We start from the raw sequence: 27,433 nt of genomic DNA on the forward strand, positions 1-27,433 counted from the left end.
TGAGTTTTGCAGATTTTATTTAGGTTTACCAAACTCATCTTGCACAAAGGCACTGAAATGACTTAGCTTAGATGGATTTTAGGATTGTTTTCTAAGGATGCAACTTTACATACAACTGACCAATAAGCTGTGCTTCATACAGTAAGTGGATCACTAATGTACCAATATCCAGCAGTAATATCATACAAACTGAGCCAAACATAAAACTTGAATATAGCTATTTTGCTTGGAGTCCAACAAAAGAGTCAAAAATAACAATATACATCAACTTTAAGAGTTAAAGAGTAAGAATAGTGTTAAATATATTAAATGTTCTATCAGCAACAGTTGTGTTTTCTAGGGTTAGCAAGTCTTTACAGAGAGGCAGTATGGATTAAACTATTTACTACTCAGCTTGAATGTTTATGGTGGTATATGGTTTATGGAGTCTGCTCCATATGGAATAGCATGTTTGTGTTGCAGCACAAACATGTACAGTACCAGCAAGTTCGGGACATGCTGTGTGGTTTATGTTCCTGCCTTTTAAACTGTCATCTATTGGCTGAGAGTTAGATGAGGTCTGACAGAAATACACAGACGTATACAAAGGGTATTAAATGATATCAGCTCTTTGATTACCTCACGTTCTGTTCTTCTCTAATATATGGAGAATTGCTGGTCATTGCAATTCTTCATGACTTTTTAGGATACAAAATAGGATTGTATGCTCTGTGCATCAAACCGTACCCACTTTGGGGATGTTTGGCACCCTCTCTTAAATTTGATTATTAAAAGTAATTTTCTATTCTATACTCAAAGTCATGCAACGAAGCATGTTGAATTGAAGTTATTTGAGTATTTTAGTTTGATTAGGGATCATGATCTGTTATATTTCACGAATAAAATGGCCCAAGCATGGTAGAAAATATCCCTTCGGAGAACAAATAGATGTAGGGTCAGTATGAAACATCCCATGGAAGATGTTCTGTTTAACACCATTTCTTTCATTTTTAAATGAACAAAACTAAAAACACATGAAATAACAAAGGGGCAAAATGGCCAGCACCAAACCCCTACTGTCAGATTATTTTCCCCCATGACCTCTTAGATTCAACTCAATCCTCTTTTTAAACTGTGATTTGACTTATAAAGTAAGAAATACCAAACTCAACATAAAAATGGTTTAATACAATGGTTCACCTATATATGAAGTAGTGCTTAACACAGTAAACTACTTCTATATGCAATATGTAGGATTATTTTGCACCTTATGATGTTATTTTTCATATGCAACATATTTTCAAATTTTTTTATTTGTTGTTTTATTTAGTTTTTTATTTAATTTGAATTTTATGTCTTCGATTAGTTTACAGAAGTGACTATTATTGTTTCACATAATCTTAATCTGAAGGTTGTTCACATAATCTGTGATAAACCCTAAAACTGAATGATGTGTATGGTTTAAGATTTTGATATCTTCGAACCTGCTTGAAAATGAAAAGAGCAAAACCCCAGTGTCTTCACCTTTCACTCTGATTTAAAACAATTTTCTAATTGCTCATTTTCTTAATACCTATCTGTAGACATAATGCCTCTCACATCTTTCGATGCAGTTTTCACACACACACACACACACACAAATGTGGAAACTGTGAAGAAAAACACAATATTGTTTTCTTTTGTCGGACTGCACTGTATTATATTAACCTCATTAAAATATGCAGAAAATAACTTAAGAAGCAGATATTCTAACTCTAAATGTTACAGAGCTCAGCAAATGTACATTTATGCAACATGAGGATGGATAAATAAAACAGAAAGATTGTTGTCACATCTAGATCAGTACTAATGTGAGGGGGCAGGTGAGCCAGGCAGCTGCCTGGACGAGTTCAGACATGCCTAGGAGGGAAGCATGGGCAGGAAGTGAGTGGACGGGTGCCTTCGCCGAGCCTTGTGACCTCGCCGTGGTTTCCCGCGTCCATTCAGCGAAACAAACATCTGTCTGCCGCCATGCTTCCAGCGAAGCGAGGCGTACGTATTGTAGCCATTTTCCTCAATGCGTTCTTTGAACTTGCAGCTTGGGCTGTACGTCACCTGCAGTCAGACAGAGGAAGACGATTAAGGATGTTAACAGAAAGGTCTGCATCTCAACGTTGACTGATTTTCCGGCTGCGCCATCAAAGGCCAGCTTCCAAGAAGTCCTTTAAAGGTCAAGGTCTGTTGTTATACTGAGAGATTTTCCAGGTGTTTGCAGATGTTGCAGGGGGGGTATTTTCCTATTGTAGATATTCTTGATTATGTCAACTTTTAAATTAAAAATAGTGAGAATTAAAAGGTCCTCAAGTAAATGTGCCTCATTGGTGATAATAATCAATGAAAGAATTATTGTACAATCATTGGCCACTTCATCAGGTATAGCTTGCTGGTGCGCGATCAAAACTTTTTGGACTTTTGATCTTCCTTACTTCTGTGTGGCATAGAGTTACCATAGATTCAGAAATAATTCTCAGAGATTTTTTGCCTATCTTGACATAACGGTATCATAACACACTTGTTGGTTGTATTTAATTTAGCTCTGGTGACTTTTGGGACTACTGAAGTATAGAAAACTGATTGTCATGCTCAAGAAACCACAATCTCAGATCCATGGGCTGCAACAGTACTCAAATAGGCTATGCTTAAAAAATGCCTACTTGGTATGCCCAAAGTGTGCCAACAAAAAAATCTGGGCTAATTTTCCACCCAAAACAATCTTCAATAAACCTATTTTGCTCAGTTCATTGCTTTCTCAGTAGGTAGCAATAGTTTGTGATCTAGTTTCTGAGTACTGACTGCTAAATTTTCCACTGGGAGGATTTTAAAAAACTAATCCTTTGCTAATCTTTTTTATTGGAAGGATGTTCTTTTGGTACAAAATCCTGACCACATCCAATCCACTTGTATGTGGGCACTTCCTGCCTCTTGTGACTGCAAGACATTCTGGTGTTATGTTCCAGATTGCAATCATGCTGCCAAAACAAGATCTTCACTGTGATGCCTGGTTAGTATGAACCTTCTTTGAATCTCTTGAAGTTTCTGAATCCCCAGTGTATTAAATCTATAAAGTTTTAGTGCAGTGTGTGTCCCTTTTCCGTATCAGTACTTGTTGACTGATATTTCTTTTAAGATGTTAGTGCAGTAGACATCACACATTTCGTGTGTCTGATTTTAACAATGAAAGGTGATTACGTTGGAAACCTTGCTATGCCAAACAACAATTGGCAACCACTTAAATCCCAGCCCAGCTGGCTCTTTGTCCCTGTCCAATGTTTTCTTTTCTTTTTTCTATCATCTATTTTGACAGTGTAACAAGCTGGTTGAGGATGCAGGTATTGTCAGTCTCGGAGCAGGTATAGAGGTGTGACACTTTGGCCTCTTTCTTGGCTTTCTTGTAAAATGCTTCCATGCAATTCATCTTGGGTACCTTTTCCACCCTCCCCAATGACTAGACCTGGAAGTCTTGACCTCCAGAAGCAATGTCGTAAGGCTGTATACGCACCGATCCAAAGAGTGTGCCTTTCTTGGACATTGCTAAGTACAGGCCAGTATTGACAGATTTGATGGCAACAACTCCCACACTGACAGATCGGATTTCCATCAAGCCTGAAAAACAAAAGAAGGGACAAGAGTCTGGGTTAGAGGCATTAAGGCTTTCTATGTTCCACAATCAAAAGCCTCTCTGCCGTAGGACAGACAATAATGTACGTGGAAGATTCTTGATATGATGCAAGTTCTGTAGCAAATACACACCTGCAGCATACCATAGTCTGAACCTGCACATTCCACGTGGCTTTGCTACATGCATCAATAAAAACCTCTTTCCTCAGGATGTGACACTTCATCCTGCTCCTGCAAGTGTTGTTTACTAAAGGAAATAAAGCCTATGTGTCTCTGCTACTTAAGTGGGCTCTCCAACCCACTTAGAGATTTCAAACAAGTGCCACGTGGTCTGCTTCTTATCTGCATAAGAAAATAGCGGCCACAGCCACGATAGGAAGGTTTCTGTGGTTGCTCCAAGCATCCTGAAAAAGAGTTAATTGAAGAAGATAGTGGTTGTTTGCCGGTTTACACCTTCAAAAGACACCTTGATGTGGTTGCCTATATGATCAATGTGAAACCTTTTTTGTTACTGTGAATCATGCAGGTACTTGCAGGAAAACTAGACTGATATCTGTGGCATATTTGTGTATAGATTCTACACTTTGTGTGTAGAATCTATACACAAAGTCAGTAGAACATAATGTAAATGCTTAGATTTATTTTACAAATATAAATCTAAAATATAAATTTATATTTTGCACAGATAAAGGAAAGAATATGTCAATGCATTCTACTCATAAGAGCAATATTAGCATTGATGCTAATTTTTGCAAGTCATATTGGATGGAGTGAGTCAAAGAACATCAATTTTAAAGGTTTTCTATGTCTATTGCATTGAATTTGGCTTTGGACCTGTACTTGATCTGTTCTGTTGGACAGTAAACTTTTGCTCCAATCATTTTCTTTTATTATTAGTATTATTAACTTGCTGGTTGCTGCTAAAGAAAAGCACCCACACAGCTTACCACTGACACCACCATGTTTTGCTGCGGGAATTGTGTGCCCATGGCCATTTATTGTATTTTATTACACATAGGTTTACCATGTAGGTAGAAATGTTCAACTTTGGTTTGATCTTTTTAGCAGAGAGGCCTCTTCCACATGTTCACTGTGTCCCCTGTGTGGGCAATGGGAAACTGTAGATTGACTTTTTTTATGGGTCTCTTTCAACAATTGTTTTCTTTTTGCACACTTTAGCATGAACCCAAGATTTTATGAGTGGACGGCTAATTTTTGTCCTGTTGACATATTTTTATGATAATAATATTATCTTGCATTATCTTTTTCTCTCTGGTCAGGGCACAGTCTTGTGCAGCAATTCTAATGATACCCCACATGCTACTGACAGCATTTAGGTTTACATTAGCATTTGGCTAATTTTAGTTTATACACTAATTTTAACATACTGAATGGTGCAAGTTCAGGTTCGTCAACATGCTTGTTACTCTTCATGTGCTATTGATTACATTGCAGCTTTCTTTAGCATTAATGCTAATTTTTATCATCAGAACGCTGGGTCCAAACCGACAGGCACACTTTGGCAGGCCCCGGTTAAATTTCTTCAGGAATTTTTTTGTTTTAGTTTTCTCCTCTTACCACAGCAATCACTTATTAATAATCGCAAAATAAACATTAATGATCATAAAATAAACCATACTACTGCCACAGATTGAATGTTCTGCTCTTTGTGTGGGAAATATTTTAGTTTTTTTTGTGGCATTGTTGTCAGTTGCTATGGCAGCGAGTCTGCGCATAGCTGCTCTGATACAGAGAGCGTGAAAAACGTGGTTTTGAGTTGCACTTTAACGGTTTTTCCCTTTGTTGTAGAGCTCAGCATGAAATGAATCATGCCTACATGTCCAAGTTTGATTGAGTCAACGGAATTATTCTACGGCGGCAGCGCGGCTATGGATGACATGTAAAATAATTGTCTTTTTGCCCTCCAGCGTTGTCCGCATGCGCAAAATTTCTTTAAATAAACAATAACATTCAGGGGGTCTATATTTGTAAATATGATTATGATTAAGTCAGTGCCTCATCAGGTATGAACCTCACCGCATGTCACTGATATGTATTTACCACTATCATTGTATTAATTACAAACCTTTTTCATCTTCCAGTTCTCAACATCCCTAGTTATCGTCATGCCTATAATGTGAAATCATCTGCGTCAGCCATCCACACAAATGTACAAAGACTAAAAGATGAAGAAGAGCAAGGCAAGTACACTCAAGCTCTCTTCTTCCCTGACAGGAACATGTAAACAATGCCTTGTCTCAACTCGGGCACAGCTGCAGGAAGGTGTGAATGTCTTGGTTTCGTTCATCCAGGTATCTCCCCAGCTGCACCCTTATGGTGCCTCTGATCCTCAGAGGAAACATTAATGCTTTAAAGTGTGTGGTTTCTTTATTTTTTTTCTTTTACAAGCTGTGTTTACAAATACCGGGTGTGCTCTGTGGTGGCACCTGAAGCGTGCAAGCGACTCATAAGCAATAAGCCAAGGCTCGGTTGATAATTTAGGGTCCTGCAAGGGTTTACGGGGTATTAGTGAAGGCCAGTGAAAACCGCTGGTGCCTGAAAGTGGTGCCAGCAGTAATTGCCACCAGTTGGTGTTTGAAGCTACAGCATGGGACCCAATTTGTCACATCAGAAACGTTTCTAGAATTTTTGTGTAAATTGTCAAATCTGCTTATTGTAATGTGTCTTTTGGGGGTTTTAAACATAGTGTAGAAAAACACTTAAGTTCGTTTAAAAAGCATGACATAGCAGGTGCAAAATAATTTAGATTTTTGAGCTTCTTTTTACGTGATCACTATTAAATTACTATGCTAGCTATGGTTCTTTTTCAAAAATACATTTTATTCATCCTTGTTGCTTCCTGCTAAGCTAGATGAGAAAAAGATCTGAACAAGCAAGAGGGAATTTCCCTCTCACTTAAAGGAATCACTTAGGCCCTTGACGCTTGACCACACATCTATAAACACCAGGGAGATCCACATAACTCACAGGCCACCATTTGAAAAGTCACACCATTGTGTTCAGAGTGAGTTATTCTAAGCTATTAAAGAGTTTTCCAAACCGTTGAGTTTCAAATATCACTTCAGTCTGGATTTAACACAAACAAAAGGTGCCAGTTTGATAACAAACATGCAAAAATGCAGCACATAGTTTGATCTTAAATTATTTTTAAATCAAGCCAGATATTTAATGACTGCATACAATGTTTGATTTATGCCTGGATAATTTTGGTCAATGTGATGTTTATGCAGTACAATTTAACAGGAAAAAATCAGATGGAATAAAAAAAAAGTGCATCTATCTGATTGTAAGTGTGCTCAGCCGTAAGGTGTAAAGGACACACCTCCTTTCCCAAAGAAAGTGTGTCCCAAAGAAGACTGAATGCAGAAAATAATGTAAAAGTGGCTTTTTCACAGTATTACTTTAATGGCTTTAAACCAGAGCAATCAAACTTCATATTTTTTACAGATTCCCATCTAAAAGATTTATAGATTTCATAGCTGATATACAAAATCAAACATATACTAAATGTGGAAAAAGTTCCAAAATGATTTATCTTGGTCTCAATTTAATGGTCACTAAATCCATCAATTTTTACAAAGGTGTATATCCATTGTAGTATATGCTCATGACTAAACAGCTGGGACATTGATTATAATCTAATTAAATCATGCTCGTATTTCAAAAACTATTACAATTTCTTAAGCTACTAAATAATTCAATAGTTTTGAACAAATATCACTTTAAGGAAGACAAACAATGAGAACAAAATAACTCTTTTCACCATTGGATCCGTGGGTCACCACTTTGCCTCGTTCTGCAGAGCAAGTATCAACTGATGGCCCCATTGAGCAAAAGAAAAAAGGCACTTTTGGCTCCCCACTTGCAATTGGCAAGATCTCTTAACCTTTGACATGTTTTGGCTGGGACTGTCAATAAGCTCAAGCTGCCATTACAAGCAAATCCTGCACTATACGTGTCTAGTCAACTGTGGACTTGCCATTTATTTCTCCTCTAAGAGATTTTTAAAGCAGAAAAAGTCTTTTACCCAGACTCTCTTTTACTCTTTCTTCTTTTTCTGTCGCCCGTATTTTGGACGCTAGCCCATCGTCAGATCATTGAAGCCTTTTCTGACCTCGGAAGAAAAAAAAAAAAAAAGACAGAAAGGAACGAAAGAGACACTCTCCCTGGGTTCCCTTTTGTCAGAACCACAGTACGGAGGTGAGGGAGGAGGGAGAAGGACCGGAGGGAGTACAGAGTGAAGGTGCTGGTTGGATGATGGTGGGTTTGGCGGTGGGGGAAGGAGCCTCCAAAAACCGCCCCCCTATCAAGTCTTTGTTGCTCACCTGTGAGGTGAAAAGCTGGACAAGATCTAATTAATGAACAAGTGTTCTGAATGAAGGACACCACGGCGGAGCAAAATGCCTCAGTTGATCTAGAAGGAAGCTGAAATGTTTCAGCTCTTTCGTCCCTGTTGTCTTCCTTGCAAATTTTCCGAGCTCTTTAATTTTTCGTACTGCCCCTTGAGCAGCCCTCTGCCCATGGCTTCTTTCTCGACCAGAGCAAAGGCCTGGGAATTTTGGGAATCCCGCTGTGTTCCTGCTCTTGATTAACATAACTTTTCAATTATTTCACAGTTTGCTTGCTTTTTAAACGAAGAGGGGCTTGTTGTGTTTTTTTTTTCCTTTCTTTTTTCTCTTCTGCCCTTCTTTTCAAAAAATAAGCTTTTCATGTCAGGTTAGGGCTGCCAGGCCTAATGACTGTGACCAACATCTTTGATCTGCCACGACCCCTTTGAAGGGTCTGGTAGTGGGCAAAAAGGGCTGCCTATGTATCAGCGTGGACAAAGGATGCATCACTCACTATGGCTTTAAACACCTTGAGAGATTACCATGAGAAACAGCACCCCATGAAGGCCTTCATAGTGTAATGATAGGAACACTTGCATGTAACCTTTAATGTAAAATAATGCCACAATTTAGAACTCCTGGCAAAGGACATTTACATACATTCATAACCTAAACATAATCCAGGTAGTCAGAATTGTATGAATTATTTTTTCAGGTTTATAACCTTCGATTATTGGATGTTGCCTCCAAATGCCAGCTAAATTTACAAAAGCTCTTCTGATCAGCTGCAACTTGTAGGTCTGGTAAGTTGCCAAAAGACTAGAGCAACCTTTTCAATTTAACTACAGTCTGTTTGTGCAAAAACAGCAATGATTGTGTGTTTCTGCTTCTTTTCCACGTCAAGTTGAGAATTATCCAGGCGAACACGCAATCAACATATTGAGCTGATCAGCGTAATTTGACTAAACTGTGGAAATTGGCCAAATTAGTTTACTAATGTGTGTTGTTTGGTGGTCAAAAGCACATAAAAAATGATCATTTGTGAACTTGTACATATATTGTGCAGATTTTATGTGTATATAACAATCCCAGTTTGAGCTGAAATCAATTAAAACAACACCTTTTCAAACTTCTGATCAATGGCTTCACGTGACCTTTTACACTGAGCAATGTCCTGTTAGATATTAATTTGAAGTTAACAATTTGATGTGATCCACTTTCCCCTATTGCCATATGTCCTTTATTTTAGTTTATTTTAGTTTAGTTTTTCATTTACCAGTGGGTGAATAAAGTGAACTTGACCAGGATCGAATTTTGATTGTATTTAATTAAATAGAGTTTGTATATTGATGCTTAATCTAATTGGATAGGTTTGTTTTGTGAATTACCTGGAGATGACACAAGCGCTTGATAAACTGAATTTAAATGAACTGAAATGGACGCTTCACACTCATTTAGTAAGGTCTAAAATCTCACTGCTACTGTATTGGGGTAGACACCAACTTTCACACCTTGACAACAAATCAGTGATTATAGTTGACAGATTGTTGGTAATAAGTGAATCAATAGATGCCTCGCTGTCACTGTTCTTGTTTGAGTATCTCAGCGCACGCACAGGAAGCACGATATCATCAATGCTTAGTCTAAAAGAGGCAAACGGACACACAATAGCTTCTCTCTTTATCTCAATTTCCCCATATCCAAACACTTGTGTTTCACTGACAAATGAAGGAGAGTCTTGTCAGGAGGTTATGATAACCGGATATGATCACTGTATCTTGGGATACTGACGCTGTAAGGATATCGGTGCAATATTTGCTGACATGGACCTCAACATGACCTCTGGCTAATACTAGCTTCTTTGATGAAATAAGATCATATATCGCACTTCCTTTCAATGACATTTAAAACCAGATATTTCTTCACATGTTGGCAAGGTAAATTAATCTAAGTTTCAGCAGATGAACAACAGCAACCATTTTCCAAACATCTGGAAGCTCTTTGTGTTTCTGAAAGGATCACAAACTTCCCTGAGACTAAAGGGTAAATTATTACCTCCCGCATCTGTCACGTGGGCATGGCTGTAAAGGTCCACAAGGCACGAAATGATGATCATCTTCCCACATCTGTGTCAGTCTGCCTTGCAAATTTTACAAGCCTGTTAATTGTACACTTGCAGCATCCGTGCCAACAAACGTGTGAATGTAAACGTGTCTGGCAAGCGAGTGTGCATAAAGAATATCTGGAATGTGTATTCGAAAAGGAAAAATAAGGCTAATGTTCTTGTCTGTCTGTTTTATATAGCCATCTTTCTTGCAACACCCACAATCATCTTGTATCTTTAATCGCCTGCATGGCGATGCTCTAGAAAAATACAACTCATTTTCCTCAGAAAAAAATATACATGCTCTTGGATGAGAAATACCAGATGTATTTGAAAAATATGATCAAAGTTTTAGGCTGGTTTCCAAACATTTGTACGTTTGTTAAGTTAAAGTTTTCTGATCAATTTTTACCTCTTGCACACTTTCAAATGTATTGTTGAAGAAAAATGGACTTGATACAGCAGAGATCACTAAGGGGACTTCATTTGGTTTGACTGCAAAAATGGAAGGTATGAAAAATTATGTTTCTAAATAATTCATGCCCATTATCATTTAAAGACCTCTACAACAGACAACTTTACAATTTCTCTCTGTCTGTTTTATTTTAGGTTTCTGTCATCACAAAATCTTAAATATATGTTGTTTTTGATAAAGTACAAAAAAGTGTTCTTCATTTGCAAATGAACATTAATGTAATCTGTATTGATTGCCTTAACATGGATATATCTGAATTTGCGTAAGACATTCTGCCGATCACAATTTGCATTAAATGGGACTGTTATCATAATTATTAGGCTAAAATTGTCCATTGAATGGTGATAATTTGTACATTTGTTAATTCTTTCAAATGGTAACTTATTTTATATTTTTAGAAATAATTTTGTGTTTTTTGTTTTCATATGCATTGATGTAAGCAGCATATGTGTGCGTCCCCTCCGACGCCGACCTTCCTCTTTGTTTCTGGGGCACTGTATCTGTCTTTCTCCATGCTATTTGGACTCCCATCTGTCAGCATGTCGTCCACTGTCCATCTGTCCTTGATGTGTTTTAGTCTCTTTTTCAGTTTAGTTATTTCCTGGTTGGGTCATAACCCCAATCCGACCCCTTCCCCACCTCCCCCTTGTCCACCTGGAAATGTATTGTACCTTACAACTCTCACAGGACCAGCGTGATTTATTCATCCCTTAGCAGCGGTGAGATATTTCTACTTTGTGCAAAGGGTTGGGCACTTTGGAAACACCTGACTTCCAAACTGAAAGAGAAATCACATTAAGATAGTCTGCTCTTACTTTTTATGAAGTTATAGACAATTGTATGCATGGGAGGGAAGAACAGTAGGACAATCTTTACCCAGTGGATGTTAGTAAAAGGAGGTACATCCAGACCAGCATCCAAAACCTTTTCCTCCTGCAATCTAATTCTGTTCCACACATCACCTATGACTCTAGGAGTCTGAACAATGTTTCCTTTAACTGCTTTTGCTCTGAAATTCAGGACTGTTCCACAATTATTTAGCAAGAAAGAGTGTGCGCTTTGATCATATCTAATCAAATAAAACTAAAGTAAATAAGCAACCGGATTACGTTTGCACCACTTTGGGCTTCAGTCATTCTTTCCTGCATACTTGACATTTCGCAGACATAAATATGCTGTCACTTTTTGAATCTGCCCGTACGCTTGGCTTTATGGGTACAATATAATGGCCACCAACCTGAAGAAGTGGGACACTTGAGGAGCGGTTTGCGACTGAATGCAAACCCCTGCATGTGGCCCACCCTTTTAGTAAAATAAGGAAGAACGATGGATGGAAAGAACAGGAAGACAGAGAAAAGACTGGTGGAAGACTGACCCTCCCTGTCCAAGTATCGCTTGCTCTTCCCACATTCCTTTAAATCCCTGAAGAAATGACAGCAAAGATGAGCCTGAAAGGAATTTGTGTCTCTTGTCCTGCTTTTTTAGCTAAAGGACTACCATTACTATAATTATTAACAGTAAGTCACTTTTAATTCCTTTCCTAGTTGAAACTTTGCAACATTGGGATATTGACATATTTTATTGTTGGTGGAGCACATCACATTCATCAGTAACATACAGAAACATGGAGAAGCAGTAAACCATTTCCAACGCAGATTAGTGCATGTCTTTAGTTCACTTTTCCTGTTGTATTGAGCCATGAGGAAAGGTGTAAAGAGGAGATGACATTCTAGTCTACACGCCAGGGAAACGTTTTTTTTGAGTCTGTGAACAACTCAGCAGTGATCTGCTGAAAGCTGACTCCCAGACTCCCTCCTGCAGCAGCCAAGGCTGCGAGGGGTGACATTCTCTCACATCCAGAGGCTGGTCCCCAGCCCACTCCCCAACCCCCCACTGTTTCTCACGTGGTGCTACCGGGAGAAGCACTCCAGGGATTAGCCTAGCCAGGTCTTTCAAAGGCCATTAGAGCAAATTACAGGTATCCACTTACCAGTGCGCTGGGACAGACCAGGTGAGGGGCGCAGAGGCCAGGCTAGAGCCCAGGGGTCAGCTTGGGACAAAAAGACGAGGCCACCCTGGGCCCCACTCTATCGGAGTGTCTCCCTGGCTCCACAAACTGGTAGGCCAGCATCTATGAATGGCTCACTTGATGGGACCTCAGAGACATTGTCTCGCAACCGTAACTTTAGCCTTTTTTTTTCTTAACACCCTCCCACCCCCGCACCTCGCTCTCCCAATGCTGAGTTTCTTGTCTTTCAATCAATGTGGGCATCCGCACAAAGCGACTATAAAATTTGAGCGAAGTCACAAGCTGCAGGCCAACAGAGCATGCCAACTTTCATCTGTGGTTCTAAAGTACTTCATCATTGTGTTGCCCTCTGTGATGGGTTTAAACCAAATTGGAAGCAAATGAACCATTTCCACTTGAAATTTAAATCTAAACTGTAATGACAACCACACAATCATTAATGTGTGGTCTGTCAAAGTCTCACTGTGCTGCAAGCATAAAGAGGCTGATGCTGCTGATAAGTTGCGTGGATGGCCAAGGGGAGTTCCGCATCCTGCCATTTTCTATAAACTACACACACACACACACACACACACACCCACACACTGCTCTTACCCAGTTGTGTCAACCGCACTCACGCAACCACATGCATGCACATGCCTCACCCTAACCCAAACGGTGGATGACAATCTGGCGGAGGGTGCTGCGGAAGTGTTTCATTAGTCAATTACCGCTGGTAGATAAAGCCTGCGTTCCCACAGTCCTCAAGTCCGGGAGGTCAAATGTGACCAATTACCCCCCATCCCCTCACAGGACAGATTAGTCTGTCTGATTTATCCCCAGACAGGCTGACCCGTGTACTCTAAAATCACCCTCCACATCTGGATACCTCTGTGCGGTCCTGCGAGAGTGGGTGAACTGCTTTTCCTGGCAAATGTGCTACCATGAGGTGTAGTGAGTATAAACCATTAAGAGAATCTCACTTTGAAAAACAAAGATCCCAGACATCTCTCTGCACTACCACACAGCTAGACCGCATAATTGTTAAGATACCTTGTCTGTCTTTGACGGCATGAACTGCATAGTTGGTACATTGCTAAAACACAAGCCTCCATGGTCACGATGAGTAGTGATTGTAGGTTAGTGAACATCAATCAGTTCATTAGGGACCTCCAGGATGTTGAATCAGACCCCCCACTCATCAAACCCCAAATTTACAAGCCCAATGGGGTCAAGCCAGCCAGAAAATGAAACATAAGAGGATAACTTCAGGAAGTGGGTACCCAGCAGGACTGAAGGTTGCTGTAGTAAGCTTTGGGATAGCAAGGTGAAAAAGGTTAATGAAGTCATTTGTCTGAATTCCACGAGCTCATCTATGTCCTACATGGTTCTAAGAGGGGCACAGTCATAGTGATCATTAAAGCTTTTCTTTAATCAGGAGCGGAGAGCAAACTGCCTCCAAATCATGCATCACATTCATAACATAGTTACCAGACCTGCCTGCAGTCTGTGAGTCACGACGTCTGTGTTTTCCTGTGTGTGGAAAGGGGCAATAAGGATGGTGGCATTGTTCACGTCAAACTGAGGTCACTGTCTGTGTAACTAAATGTTAGTAAGCAGGTCTGCTCAGCTGTTCAGACCAGAAAAGGCCAGAAAAGATAACTGTGACATTGCTCTGTACTGTGATGCTTTCTTGTATTAAACAAAACATTGATAAATTCAATAACTTTGCTATAAAATCATTCAGACTCACAATTCCTATCAACTTCAGGCCAATTCATGCCTAAATTCATTGCCATTTCACCCCCCATTAAACCCTTAAGCATCTGTACACAAACCATTTACCCATGTACCTGAACCATTGCATATCTTTTTTTTTGCAGTTAAGTATTTAATTACTGAGATACATAGCAAAACAACACTGTCAAAGGTGGTACATAGCTGAAATTAGCTGTATATGTTTCTACACAACATTGTCTTAGAAATATTTTATTTATTTCTGGGTTTTATAACTACTTAGGCCATTTGAGTCTTAAGAAATGTAGAGGACCCCTCATAAAACCTAAATCACTAAATGACTTTCTGCTTGTAAATACTTAGTCATGAAACCACAATTAGTTAGAGAAGATTGAGAAACTTATAAAATGTAGCTTCAATCCAAAACATTTAAGATGCTGTTAATACATAAAAAAACACATGTGGACCAATACAGCAATAAAAATGACAGTAACAGGATTTTGGCTTGCAAAATACAATTTAAATAGACCGAAACAGTTTCCACTGCATAAAATTCAAGAAAGCCACAGAAGACTATTTCAGTAACATTTAAACTACTGGGGATGTTTATTCACTAGACATACTACCGTAGTGAATCTGATTTTGGTCTCTAACAGACAAGTGAAATGATACTTAAAGTCACAACGATAGATGATAATTCAAAATCAAAGTTCTTTGTGTCAGCGTGGATACATTTGTAGTTTCCTAACGTTCCCATAAAAGTCCAAATCCCACTCGTGCATTATGAGCTTTTAACTCTGCAAAATGTTTCGGGTTTTTGTCTGTATGTAGTACCGTTCAAAAGCAGCCAGAAGGCAAACTAAATCTGGTTTGGTTTGCAGAGTCCTGCAAACCCTGCCCATTGGACTTTAAGTATGCACATGTGTGGCTCAGGTGCGCAGAGAGTTTCCAGTGACTGAGCAGCAGGACACAGAATATTCTCTGTGGCCTGAACTTGCCCCATATTTACATTATTAAAATGAGATGGGCATACAGAAGTTGACAGAAGGCACAAGAGTGAAATCAGGTTCCTGCCAAAGCTGTCATTTGCTCCACTGGCCAAAGGGCCCTGACCCTAATCCTATCCACTCCAGGGGAGGAGAGAAGGGAAATGGAGACAGTGGAAGACAGAGTGCCTGATCGGGTACTGTGTGTGGAAAAGTATTCATACTTCCTGATCTTTTCACAGTCTCCTGTGTTTTATTTGAAATTTTATGCGATAGCGTAACAAAAGGGAGATCATAATTGTAGAGAAGATGGAAATGATACATGGTTTGATTTACTTAGTTGTTTATTTTACAAATAAAATTCTAAACTGGTGTGCAAAAAAAAGCAAAAGGAAACTGGTTTAGTCAAGAAATGTTACATGACTAGTTGTAAAAAGACAACTTATCTTATTTACCTTAATCTAATTTATTGCTAAAAAAAACAGTGGTTTTGCAAAAAGAGGACAGACATCATTTTGTGCTACGGGATGTTTGATGTTTGTAGAAAAGTGTGTTAAAAAAACAACATATAGTTTCCAATCTATTGACAAGAAAAATAGATCTATAAACAGCCAAAGCTTCTAAGAGTCATTGAGAAAAGTCTAAGGTGTCACTTGCAGCTCCTTAGACCATCAATCTATTGATGGCCAATCTATTGATCTTTTCTTTCATTCAATATAAAGTAGGTGTTGTAGTAGTAGTGCTGGAACTACAAAGTGAGAATTAACAGAGAACGATTTGAGATAAAGTGCACTGTGAGCTGCCTCTGTCACTGCTTTGTGCCACCCTCTGAGTTGTAATGAGGAGCATGGCCTCCCAGACGAGAAAAACACACATATAAACACAAGCCCACACGTGTCAGCGTGCACGCAAACACACAAACACGAATGTGCCTAAGACAAGCCCATGGTAAGGTCTGGTTCATATTAGCCTTTAGGGAACAGAAATGCACATCTTTTTCAGTTTAGGGTTTATTTTGTGCTCCCGCAATGGCACAAGGATAAACACAGACACATGCATTCAGAATGCACAAGGACTCACAGTCTGTGCTCTGACATGATACTTACATCCTGCTCATGTTCATTTAGTGAAATGGCCTCAGAGATAAAAAGCAGGTATGTCTGGGTTTGTGTAATCTGGTTCAGAAGTCTGTTGGTGTGCCAGGACTTGCATTAGACTGGCTGTTCCTTATTTTCTCTGACACATATGTTGCAATGTCATTTGTTCATATTAAACATGGGGAAAGTTTCAAATTATGAGGTAAGCATATATAATATATTTTTGGGGAGCTACAAGAGCAGGTTTCAGACTCTCAGTTTCCAAAAGATTTCCCCCCAGTCTTGACTTGTTCATGTGCTCCTGGCACAACACTGGTTCAAATACTTGCTGATTTAGTTGAATGACTGGCTTTTCCACACATCCATCATGTCACTTAGTTGATTTTGGAGCCTTAGTTTGTAACTGGTTAACATGTTGCAAAGAACCATCTTTTGTTTTTTTTTTCTATGAATAGTTTTAAACCCATCTTGAATTTGGCTAGATGAGGCATTTGTCTCAAAAGTTACACCAGGGGCCAATGTCAACTTTCATGGCAACATACTTTTTTGCATTTAAAACAAATAATGGTAAGAGTCAATGAGTACATCAGAAACCTGATAAAACCTATAGCTTAAAAAAACAAATCTTTCTCAGTTTGAGAAATCAACTCAAACTGAGAAAGATTTTCTCAGATAAGTTGGTTAGGATTAATGGTAATCCTAACCTTTACTCTATAACAATAATTGCCCTGCAGAGTGTCTTTGAACCTGTTCATAAACTCAAATAGGGCAATCCTACAAGAAACCCCTTTAAGAAGGATTCACTCCATTTGTGTTAGTCAGTATTTTTCCTCGAAGAAAAAAAGTTTGTGAGCTTTGATTGTTTACCGTGACAGATTCAACCAACCAGAAATTTAGCTCTCTTTCAACCAAATGTGGCCTATGACAAAAATTGTCTGATATGTTTTTGAGAAAAAGGTGCAGTGTGGTTATCTGATATTTATATCTATAGTGTTCATCTAATATTTATCCTTTTTTTTGCCATGAGCTTTTCTACCACTGTCTCTTGTCCCACTTTCACCTCAAACTCATAACAGGACTTTGTTATGAGTCTCAACATTAACAGATTAATGTGCCTAACTTGCGATCCATTTATTGATGGACTGGTATGTTTTATCTGACATGATTCTGCTGCAGCAACAAGTCATGCAGTGTGATGGGAGCCACTATCATACCCTGCTCTCGCAGTGTGACAAGCTTTGTTAAAAGACACACTGTGTGCCACTCTTAAAAGGCTACAAAAGACTTGAGAGTGGGGTTGAAAAGGTAGGATGTGTTATCAATGATTAAGTCAATTTCCCTCCAGGATAAATATTTCCTCTAGGTGTAATGATATAACTAACTGCATGTCAGTATGTCTGAAGTTGCAAAAAGTCTGTTGCCAAAAAATCAACAGGTTTTCAGTCATCATCAGCTGCCCATGTTTTCAGACCTCTAGGGATATTTTACTGAGGTTTTCAAAACAGATTGAAGTATATTGAAATTCCAGTGCAAATCTGGTTTATAGCTTTCCTTGGGGAAAAAAGGAGAAGTTCAGATATGCTGCCTAAGAGAGTCTGCATTTATTTTGTCACAGCTTCCTTATACTGTGGACCATATTATACAGTGAGTGTAAATCAGGTGCTCTGCTATATTCAAAAGGCCAGGTATAGGACATTATATACTACCCCACATTAATGTTTCTCGGGGTTAAACTGGTCCTGAAGGGATTACATCAGCATATATAACCAGGTGTATTTCCACATGTCGGCAGACTTATTCCTTCACCAGCATTTGAATACCATTGTACACATGCAGTGGTCAGGAAGTAATGCTAGCTGTTTCCAAATGGTAGATATAACTATCCTTTTTACCAAAGAACTACACCAAATTTCTCCCATTGAGTAAAACATCAAACTCTCTCTCCTCCTCTGGATTTCAAAACTTACTTCTTGGCTATGACCATGCTCAGAGTTATATTACGCCACTGTAATTAGCAGTGGCTCGTTACACTGGTGTTTAAAGCCTAAATCATTAAAGCAGCTGCTTTTGGACAGAAAACAAAGTCTGGTCGTGCGGGAATGCGCTGTAATGCCGAGGCAGGCTTACATGGCTTGTTTTTTCTGGCCCAATTCAAAGAGTGGGACCTCCATCTTTTTCTCTTTTACTCTTGAATCAGCGACATTCACGTTAAATTGTGCTTTAGAAGTTATTGTCTGCTTCTTACAAGCTTCTAGAACATCAGTGCAACCATCTTTGGTCAATAGCTTTAGGGTTTGAGTAGCTAGGTACCGACACTGTGAAGTCTTTGTGGTGACTTCACGCCCACAGGATATCCATGGCTATGTGTAATGTTATAAAGAAATTAGCTGGCAGGGCCAGAGTCAGACTCTATAAACCTGCTGATGAACCCATTAAATTCAAGAGAGGAGCCAGAGCCATGCTTGCTAAAGGTTGTTAGCTACTAATTGCTACATTTTGTGAACCCATTCAGGATACAGAAACCAGTTGGCACTGATCTGGGATCTCTGGGCTAATTGGACTGACACTGACACTCTTGTCCTGCAGAGTTCCCAGGAAAGTGATAGCGCATGCATTTGTGCGAAGGATTTTGCATTCCTATTCAGCAACCATGCACGTGTGACTGACATTAAATTCTCATTTTCAGATTCAGCGTAATATGGCAGGTGTTAATTTGATTTTGACAAGAAGTAAGTAACTTGGAGCTATATGAAAAGCACAACCCAAAAGATATTTCTCCCCTGCTGGCATCCAAGATTTTTACAAAAATGCCATCACAGTTGAAACAACCCAGAGGAGAACCTTAATGACTAATGAGCAACGGGAAACACTCCAGCACTCTTCTAGCCTTTAATTTCCACCTCAATGCATAGCAGAGCATGCCCCGGTCCTCCAGCTAGCCTCATTAACATGTATATTCTCTTGACTCAACAACCAAAGCACTTTTTTTTTATCAGCCAGGTGCTTCCCTCCTTAGCTCCGGGACTGTTGTACGTGATCCCCAGAGCTTCACCAGAATTAACATTAAGCTATGGCTGACGAGAGGCCAAACCTCACTGCACATAAAAAATGTTAGGCAGAGCAGAACAGATATGATGTTCTACAGGTTGCTTTGCTACATGAATGCATCACTTTCAAAGTGCAGTCAGTAATGTAAGGGACAATATGTGTGATCATGATACAAAGTGGTGGGCATGGGCTGGTGACCACAAATTTAAAAAGAATTTTATGTTATATTATGATTAAAAAAAAGGCCTTTTGTTGTTGGGATAATTGCTCTTTATATTACATAATTCATTTTAAACTCAGGTTTATTATCTTTTGAGAATCTTGCAAAGATGAAAGGAGGGGTCTGAACAAGATACACTTAAAAGCATTAAGAGTAAGTTGAATTTTCCCTTGTAAAATCTGCAGCACACAGAACCAAAATTTCATTCCAATGAATTATGCTCTTCTGCATGAACCCTGTGCAATGAAACCTAAAATTTAATAATGATAATCAACTCGTTTTTCCTCCTTCTTTCAAGATTTAATTCAATTCTTTACTTTCTTACTCCTCTGAGATAAAGTGGAGCAAAGCGATGTGTTTCTGAATCTCCTCCCTTCTTTAATGAGGCTCAGATTCACATTAGCTTCTTCTTTTTTTGATAGACAGCTTCCCCCGCCGACAACAGGCTTGAAACATTTCCACAACATATTTCAGTGCGGCAGTGGTTTTTCCTTTGGGTTTTGTTCCAAGTCAAACATGCTCTCGAACTCGGGAAAACTGGTGCTTCAAAAAGGAACACGTTGCACATCACGAGAAAGTCAGTAAATACAACACACCCCAGCTGTGAAAGTAGCAGCTGCAGAGGCAGAAGAGAGCTCAAGTAATTCCATGATGACTTTTGCAACGTCTCTTTTATGGGGGCTGCAGGGCTGGTCCAAAGTTCAATGAGGCCCTGGGCAGAAACTCCTCGGGAATTCATCTTTTCATTTATAAGGATTTAAATTCCTACAGTTTTATGTAAATCTTTCATAAGGCTAAACAATAATTTAGAGGTTATATAGAGGTTAAAATCATAACCAAAAAGAATTTAAAATGGATTTGTCACAAAAAATTAAGCATGTTTAAAGAACTGAAACAAAACAGAAAGTACGCATTCAGAATAATATGTGAAAAAAAAAAACACATAGAAAGTTAAGACAACAACTAAATTTTTCTTAAAATAGAATAGAATAGAAACATTTCTGCTTCAATATCAAAAGCCGATTAAATTTTTCTCACTGGAAAAGCATTGCACAAAGATTCATTCTCAAGTAAATACTTACTGTTGCAAAATATGCTAATGACAGTGATTGGTGCTGCGTTTTTAAACGTTTGTTGCTGGAGAAAAAAATCTGACAGTGGAAAGAATAAATTTTACTGTAAAGCAGCGAAGACCAGACGTCTCTCATAAGATTTCAGATAGAAATATGAAATAGAGTCATAAGAGTTATTGAAAGAGTTGTTAAAGGGCCGAGGAGCACTGACAAAGAGCCGTGTAAAAGAATAATTTAAAATCACATCTGAGCAATGGACAGGACTAGTTTCCTGTCCTTTGTATTAAGAGTGGGAAACGTGGGAAACATCTTGAATATGTCATTAACAAGAAAGGTTATTCCGTAAACCTTTTAAGAAATTTCTGCAAGTGTGTTTCACACCTGTACACCTGCGGCCTATAACTTTATTTGTGAGATGAAATGCATTGATTTCTTTGTATGTGAGAATTATCTGAGTTGCTGAAATCATGTGGTGTGAATTTTATGCCCATGACTCCATCAGCAATATTTAAACTAAGGAAAATATCGATTTGATCAATATCTATTGCGTCTGCTGTACATAATAATTCGTACTTATGAATGTGGCACTGTTGTCAATCGGCGCCATATGGATTTAAGTTCACGGAGCCACCATTCCAGTTGACTGGATTAAGCAACTGTGACTGCTGATAGTACCTTGGGCTTAGTGACCTTATTTCTTTTGATACAACTAGTCTTACACACCCAAATGCAACACGCCATCCTTTCAAATGGGATTTTAAAAACATGAAGCAAAGAGACAGACCTGCCAGAAAAAGAGTCATGAAACGAAACAGAAAAAAAGAATGAGTAAAAACAAGCCTTAGTTTGAAATACACAATTTCATCTGTCAGGGAAACTTGACTCAGCATTCACTGTTGTAATTGATCATGAAGCAGTCGCTGGGCGTGCCAGTGCAGCTGTTGTGTTGCAGCTCAGTCTAATTAGCAGCCGGTGACCGATGACCCTGGACAGGATATGATGTGTACCTGCCTCTGCTGCTTTTCTAAACACTTGGGTGTGTTTTTCCCCATTTTCGTCTTAGACATAGATTAAAAAGAAAACATGTTGAGGTCCTCCCTTTTGGCACCTAAAACAACTGTACTTTTGTGCTCTGAAAATCTATTTATTATAACTTGTACAATAAAGTGGTTTGTAATCATACGAACTATGATCTATGTTTAGTCCTAGATTTTTATCTATTTGGTTTTATTAACAAACACTTTACCATAAAACCGTTCACACCTGGCCTGATTCTGATAACAAACTTCAGAGATGGCTATCTGAGGAGTTAGTGTTTGTGTTTCAGTGTGTGATTGTGTACATTTCCACATGTGTGCTCTCAAGGCAGAACATTTTTCTTGGAACACTTTGGAGATTTTACAAATGTTAGCCTGTCCTCTCCAGGTTTTTAGTTTTTTTTATTTTTGTTTTGTTTGCGACGGTGCTGAAATGTCATCACTTCGCAAGAAGGGTTTCCAGACTCCCCTCTGTCCCTGCTTTGAGGGGGTTTCTTTGAAAGACTATCAAACTGCTTACGGGAAAAACTCATACAATCATGCTCACAACTTCTGCTGGAGTCGAACTGAAGAGCATTACACAAAAGCACGCTCCTGTGCCAAACAAGTTTTGCATTTCCTTTCAACTGTGTCCAAGTCTATAATCCCTCCATCCATCTAAGTCAGCCTTTCTTCCCTCTCGTCTCTTCTCTCAGCTGTTCCATGCCCCTGCTCCACTGGGATTGATACAATATTTTCCACCCTCAATTAGCAAAGAGCCTGTCGACTAATTCCAGCTGTTTTTGCACCTGAGAGGGTCCTGGGAGTCGGAGCTGGAAAAACTGAGTGGGGTGGAGGTGAGACGGTAATGTAGCGGTGTTGACAAGGGTGTGAGAGCAAGCTAAAGACTTCAAAGCAGTGACACTTCAATCTCTACTGAGTTTGCAAACCTCCCTATCTGTCTTAAACCAGATCTCATGGAGATGCACAACCACAGACTAACTCCAAGTTCCATTTTGGTAAATTACAAGCAAAACCTTCATGACCATTTGTTTGACAGTGTGCTCAGCTCAGGGTGCTAAAACATCCCTTAACTCTGTGTGAGCACAGAAAAATCTGTTTTTTCCAGTAAAGGAAAGGATAATGGAGGAGAAATATAAGGAAATAACATGTTAACAGACAACATGTTATTCAACATCGTAGGTGTAAATGATTTTTGGAAGAAAGTTTCAAAATCTCAACCTCTTTTCTTATTTTCTCTTAAATCTGACAAATTCGACAGTTCGTTCAGCCCACAGTTCTGTTTCAGTTGTTTAGTTTGAAGTTTGTTTAATAGTTGGGTGGAATTATTTCCTACGGTAGCTGACATAAGTCACCTTTAATGAAAGAGTAATGCCACAACCTGGTCCAGAATTAAGACAGGGGTAATTAATCTCAGCTTGAGTTTATGCAATTACTAGAGGATTTTAAAGACTTTGCCAGGTGACTGTTACTGACAGGTTAACAAGTCTTTGCCAGTCTGCTCGGTGAAACAGTGGAAGCAGACTCTCTGGCCCGTCAGCTCGACCCAGCAGCTGCTCTTCCCTCAGTAGCTGAATGGAAAATCTGACTCACCTACTTGTATAAAAAGGTAATAACTACCAAATACATAAATATTACCGTCAAAGGCAAAAAATGTCTCTCCGAAGACTACCCAGTCATTCGGTCAGCCAATGACTAATGGAGAGGGAGGTCAGATCATGGCCAGATTTAGTTCATCTGGCTTTGTCCAGCTTTTAACAGACGCTCATTGATGGGCTGTCTACTGAGAAACAGCTTCATGCATAATCAAGCTCCTTGGAAAAGTTGCTGAACTATAGGATGCACTGTGGATGGTTGCTGGTCATTTCACGTCGATGCTATTTCCTCCTTTTGCACTTTTGATTTTTTTTTCTGGTACAACGGAGGAAAGTTTTGAACAGCTTTAACAATAAATGGTTAATATAATATTTATATTATCCACTTATCATTTGACTCCTATAAATATTATCTATCAGCAAGAACACCCAGAGTTCTTTGGTGGGATCAGAGGTAATTATCTTCCATGTTTACCTCTATGGAAATATGGAAGATGATATGAAATATTATCCATATTATCTTATGGATAATGATATATCCATAAGATATCTCGGAGTATCGGAGGATCAGTACTACAAATACTCCAAGCAGCGTTTTATATAAAGTCTTCCAAGACTAATATAAAATTTATATTAAATTATACAATAAACTTTCCATATATTTAATCAAACACACCAGGTTAAATAAACTGATACACAATAGGAAAAGGAAGTGGCAAAACAGTAATGCAAAGATGCTAAATGGGGTTACAGACTGGCAAAGGAGAAAAGAGGCTGGAGACATTTTCTGGATATTGTGCTCCAGCCTTCCACACATATTAGATGAATGTCTTGTCCTTGAGTCAGTCTGTACCAAATAAAGGAGTTGTTAGATCATGTCCAGTTTCCCTTTTTCTAGATTTAAATAATCTCTGAGAGACGGTCATTGACCGGATCTTTTGAACAAGTCATACCACCAGAAGGGGCATTTGGTACCATTTTACATCCAATGTTCTTAACCAGTTTTCTACAAACCAATCACCCAATTATGTGACTTCAACAGATCAGTTTAATCAGGGGTAATTACCTGTTAGATTTAGTAAGACTCAACTCATTTATATAAAAATTAGAATTGCAATAAATAGAAACAGGGTGTAACACATGGCCTTTCTGAAGCAATTCGTATTCATATTAACGTATACATAAGATCAGGGGTCAAGTTAATATTTTTTGCCTTTAAACATTTTTTAAATGATGACATTGAAATCACATTGTTTGACAAATCGGCAGGATGCAATACACACTCCTGACCACTTGGTGCAGTCAGGCATACATTTTCCACTTTGCACATGGAGTGCGTAGCAGAGGTAACCAAGTCAATCAAATAAAAACTCCCAGGCCTGAGCGCTGCAAACATCCATCTATATTGACTGGACTTAGCTGACTGATCAATATGTTGTATGTAAATGTATGCTGATGATGGTTCTGATGCCTCTGCTGCTCTGTTGACAATAACTTGTTGTTGAAAACAATAAATATATTTGAATCAAAAACCGATTTCCAGGCAAGTATCTGAACATCCTCCCTGGCCTGTATACCATACTCAATGCATCTTGCTAACCAGAAGCTGACAGTATCTTGGACAGTTATGGATGTTTTCGGAGCACGGCTGTGACCACTGCATGTCACAGACCAGTGCAGCTGAACCCCTGGTGGAGATGGAATGCATGCTTCAAGATTTCCTCTCGCTGAAGCGAGTATTGGCAGAATCAGGAAACCACTTGACCAGAGATTATGCCCGACATCTGATCATTTCAATTGGAGATATGTTCCCTGATTTCAAAATGTTCGCTGAAGAGGTGCTTGTAATTCCAGTCTCCAGTCTGACAGCAGAGCATGGATTCAGCCTCCAGAGCAACAAAACAGCCTTATGAAATCATCTGTTCAAGGCAAAAGTCCAAAACCTCATTACACTAACTTCTGCAGCAATCCCACCTGAAACATTTCATTGCCTATAACAGGGTGCACAATAGAGATCCAAGTAAACCAAAAGGAAGTTTTTGAGACTGGGCAGTCAGTTAAAAGCAGGTTAATTGTTCATAATTTAAGTGCAATCATTTAATTTATTGTTTAAATGTAGTTACTGAGGCCACAGTCAGTGATTTTTGTCACCGTGGAGAAAAGGTTACATGTATTCATCTGCTTGATGTGTGATGGCATAGTGTGGAAATAGACTATGTCAAAATGACAGAAAATTAAAAAAGTCTATTGCATCTTTTGTTTTTTTATTATTTAGCTCTGTCTGTCTGTCAACAAACCTGGTTATGGAATGGCATGTTTATACATGGTTTATAAATGCAATGTAGCAACAGACAAAATGGCAAGAGAGTGCACACTGGTGAAGCCGTACACTTACCTGTAACCAGAGCATATTTTTTAAGTTGTATCTTTACTGCACATTCAGTTTGATGACTTGCAGTATTAACAAGTATGAGGTGAGGCGTATGATGCTTGGGAGATGCACTACATGTACTTGGGGAAGAAGTTTATGAAGAAGCCTACCTGCATGCACAAATTAGGATGTTTACCAAGAGCATAATTTGTAATCTACAAATCTAATCTGGGTTATAATTCTCAAAAACTATGCTGTGGTTTAAACCTGATTACTTAAGACCTGATGCACTTTCACCATACTTCTGACAAGTTAATTGCCAGTAACACTGAGACTTTTTTCCAGCCCTAATGCACCACACCAACTGATGCTCAATGTCTTTCCTCAGTGTCTGCTCTCCCATTAGTTAATTTCCACACAAGGGTATTCCCTTCTCACTTAGCAACGCCTCTCCCATGCTCTAAACACACAGAAATAGTTCACTGGTAACATAAACTTTGTAGATTCCCATGAACTATAAAATCAATCACAGAGTTCAGCCATAAAAGCAGGGATGTCACAGGGTACACTGACACTAATTTCAGAAGCTACTTACTGTCGGCATAGTTTTTTCGCCTGGTGCCATCCACTTTTCCTGTTTTGTCAATGCAGAGGAAGAACTTGTTGGCAGAATAAAGCCGCCGCAGTCTGACGTCACCTTCCAGGTGATTGTAACTACGAGTGTGCCTTTCCAAAGTCCATGAACAGTTGGTGCCACTCCCCAGCCCCTGAAGGGATTCATGCCCTGCTCGAGGAGGACAGGCTCCGCTGCCAGCGGTGACCAAGAGCAGGGTGAGGCATACCAGGGCAAAGGAGGATGCACTGGGCTGGGGGATGAGCGTCCCAGTGAAGGAGGCAGTGGTGGCTGCTCTGAGGGTAAGTTCAGGGCAAAGATGAGCTGCGGATGTCATCCATCTGCACATGGTGGGTTAGGCTCCCAAGGTGCACCTTGTGCAAGCTGTAGGCATGCTGGTGATCAAGAGATGTCAGTGTGGAGGGTGGGAGTCCTGGACAGCGAAGGGAGGGGAATGGTAATCACAACAGATCCTCTGGATGTCACTGATGGTCTGTCTCCACTTTGGGTTGAAAGCAAGTCTCTCTGGTTGTCATCTTCAGCTTTGAAATCACTCGTTCAGCTCCTGACATGAAGTCCACTCTCTCAAGTCCATCTTTGATTCTGATCCTTCTGGTGACTCCCTGAACTGAAGTCTTCTTCAGTGGTCTGTAGATACAGTCCAAGGATGTTTAAGGATAAACATGAGTGTAATTCTTGAGTTTAGTCCAAATGGATGAGTGTATATCTTTATGCGTGTGCGTGTGTGCACCTTGCGCTGCTCTGCTCTTTCCAGCTGGATAGAAACAAGTTGCCTGTCTGAGCTGCTGACCCGTGGCTGAGAGAGAGTTGAATGAGAGTTGCCGGTGACTGACTCTGTGTGTGTGTGCTCCCATGTGTGTGTGCGTGTGTGTGTATGATACTGAGGGAAATAGAGAGGCAGCAAGTATGGGAGGGAACCAACCAGTGTGAGTCTGCGACAGTGAGAGAGGGAGGAAAGTGTGTGTGTGTGTCAGGGTGAGCAGAAGCCAGTGAGTGTGTGTGAGAGCTAGCATAGGGCAGCGAAGCAGTAAGCTACCGGCCTCATGCTCTGCTGTGTGCAGTC

The 27,433-nt window shown here is 39.5% G+C and overlaps 1 protein-coding gene across 1 annotated transcript; it reads right to left on the minus strand.

Moving 5' to 3' along the window:
- fgf22 (fibroblast growth factor 22) lies at nucleotides 1-27,433 on the minus strand. Its single transcript, XM_028026848.1, has 3 exons — nucleotides 26,332-27,433; nucleotides 3,518-3,621; nucleotides 1-2,073 (listed from the first exon to the last, which is right to left on the minus strand). The coding sequence occupies exons 1-3, from the start codon at nucleotides 26,696-26,698 to the stop codon at nucleotides 1,879-1,881; spliced, it is 666 nt and encodes a 221-aa protein (XP_027882649.1). The 5' UTR covers nucleotides 26,699-27,433; the 3' UTR covers nucleotides 1-1,878.

Source organism: Xiphophorus couchianus, chromosome 9 (genome assembly GCF_001444195.1).
Source record: "Xiphophorus couchianus chromosome 9, X_couchianus-1.0, whole genome shotgun sequence".
Lineage (NCBI taxonomy): Eukaryota > Metazoa > Chordata > Actinopteri > Cyprinodontiformes > Poeciliidae > Xiphophorus > Xiphophorus couchianus.

Bases quoted from the DNA above. Each gene is read 5' to 3' on its own strand.
- fgf22 (XM_028026848.1), bottom strand. From the start codon at position 26,698: ATGTGCAGATGGATGACATCCGCAGCTCATCTTTGCCCTGAACTTACC. The intron at 3,622-26,331 runs GTAAGTAGCTTC...TTTGTTTTTCAG, and splicing joins GCGAAAAAACTATGCCGACA to GCTTGATGGAAATCCGATCT. The intron at 2,074-3,517 runs GTGCGTATACAG...GTCTGACTGCAG, and splicing joins AAGGCACACTCTTTGGATCG to GTGACGTACAGCCCAAGCTG.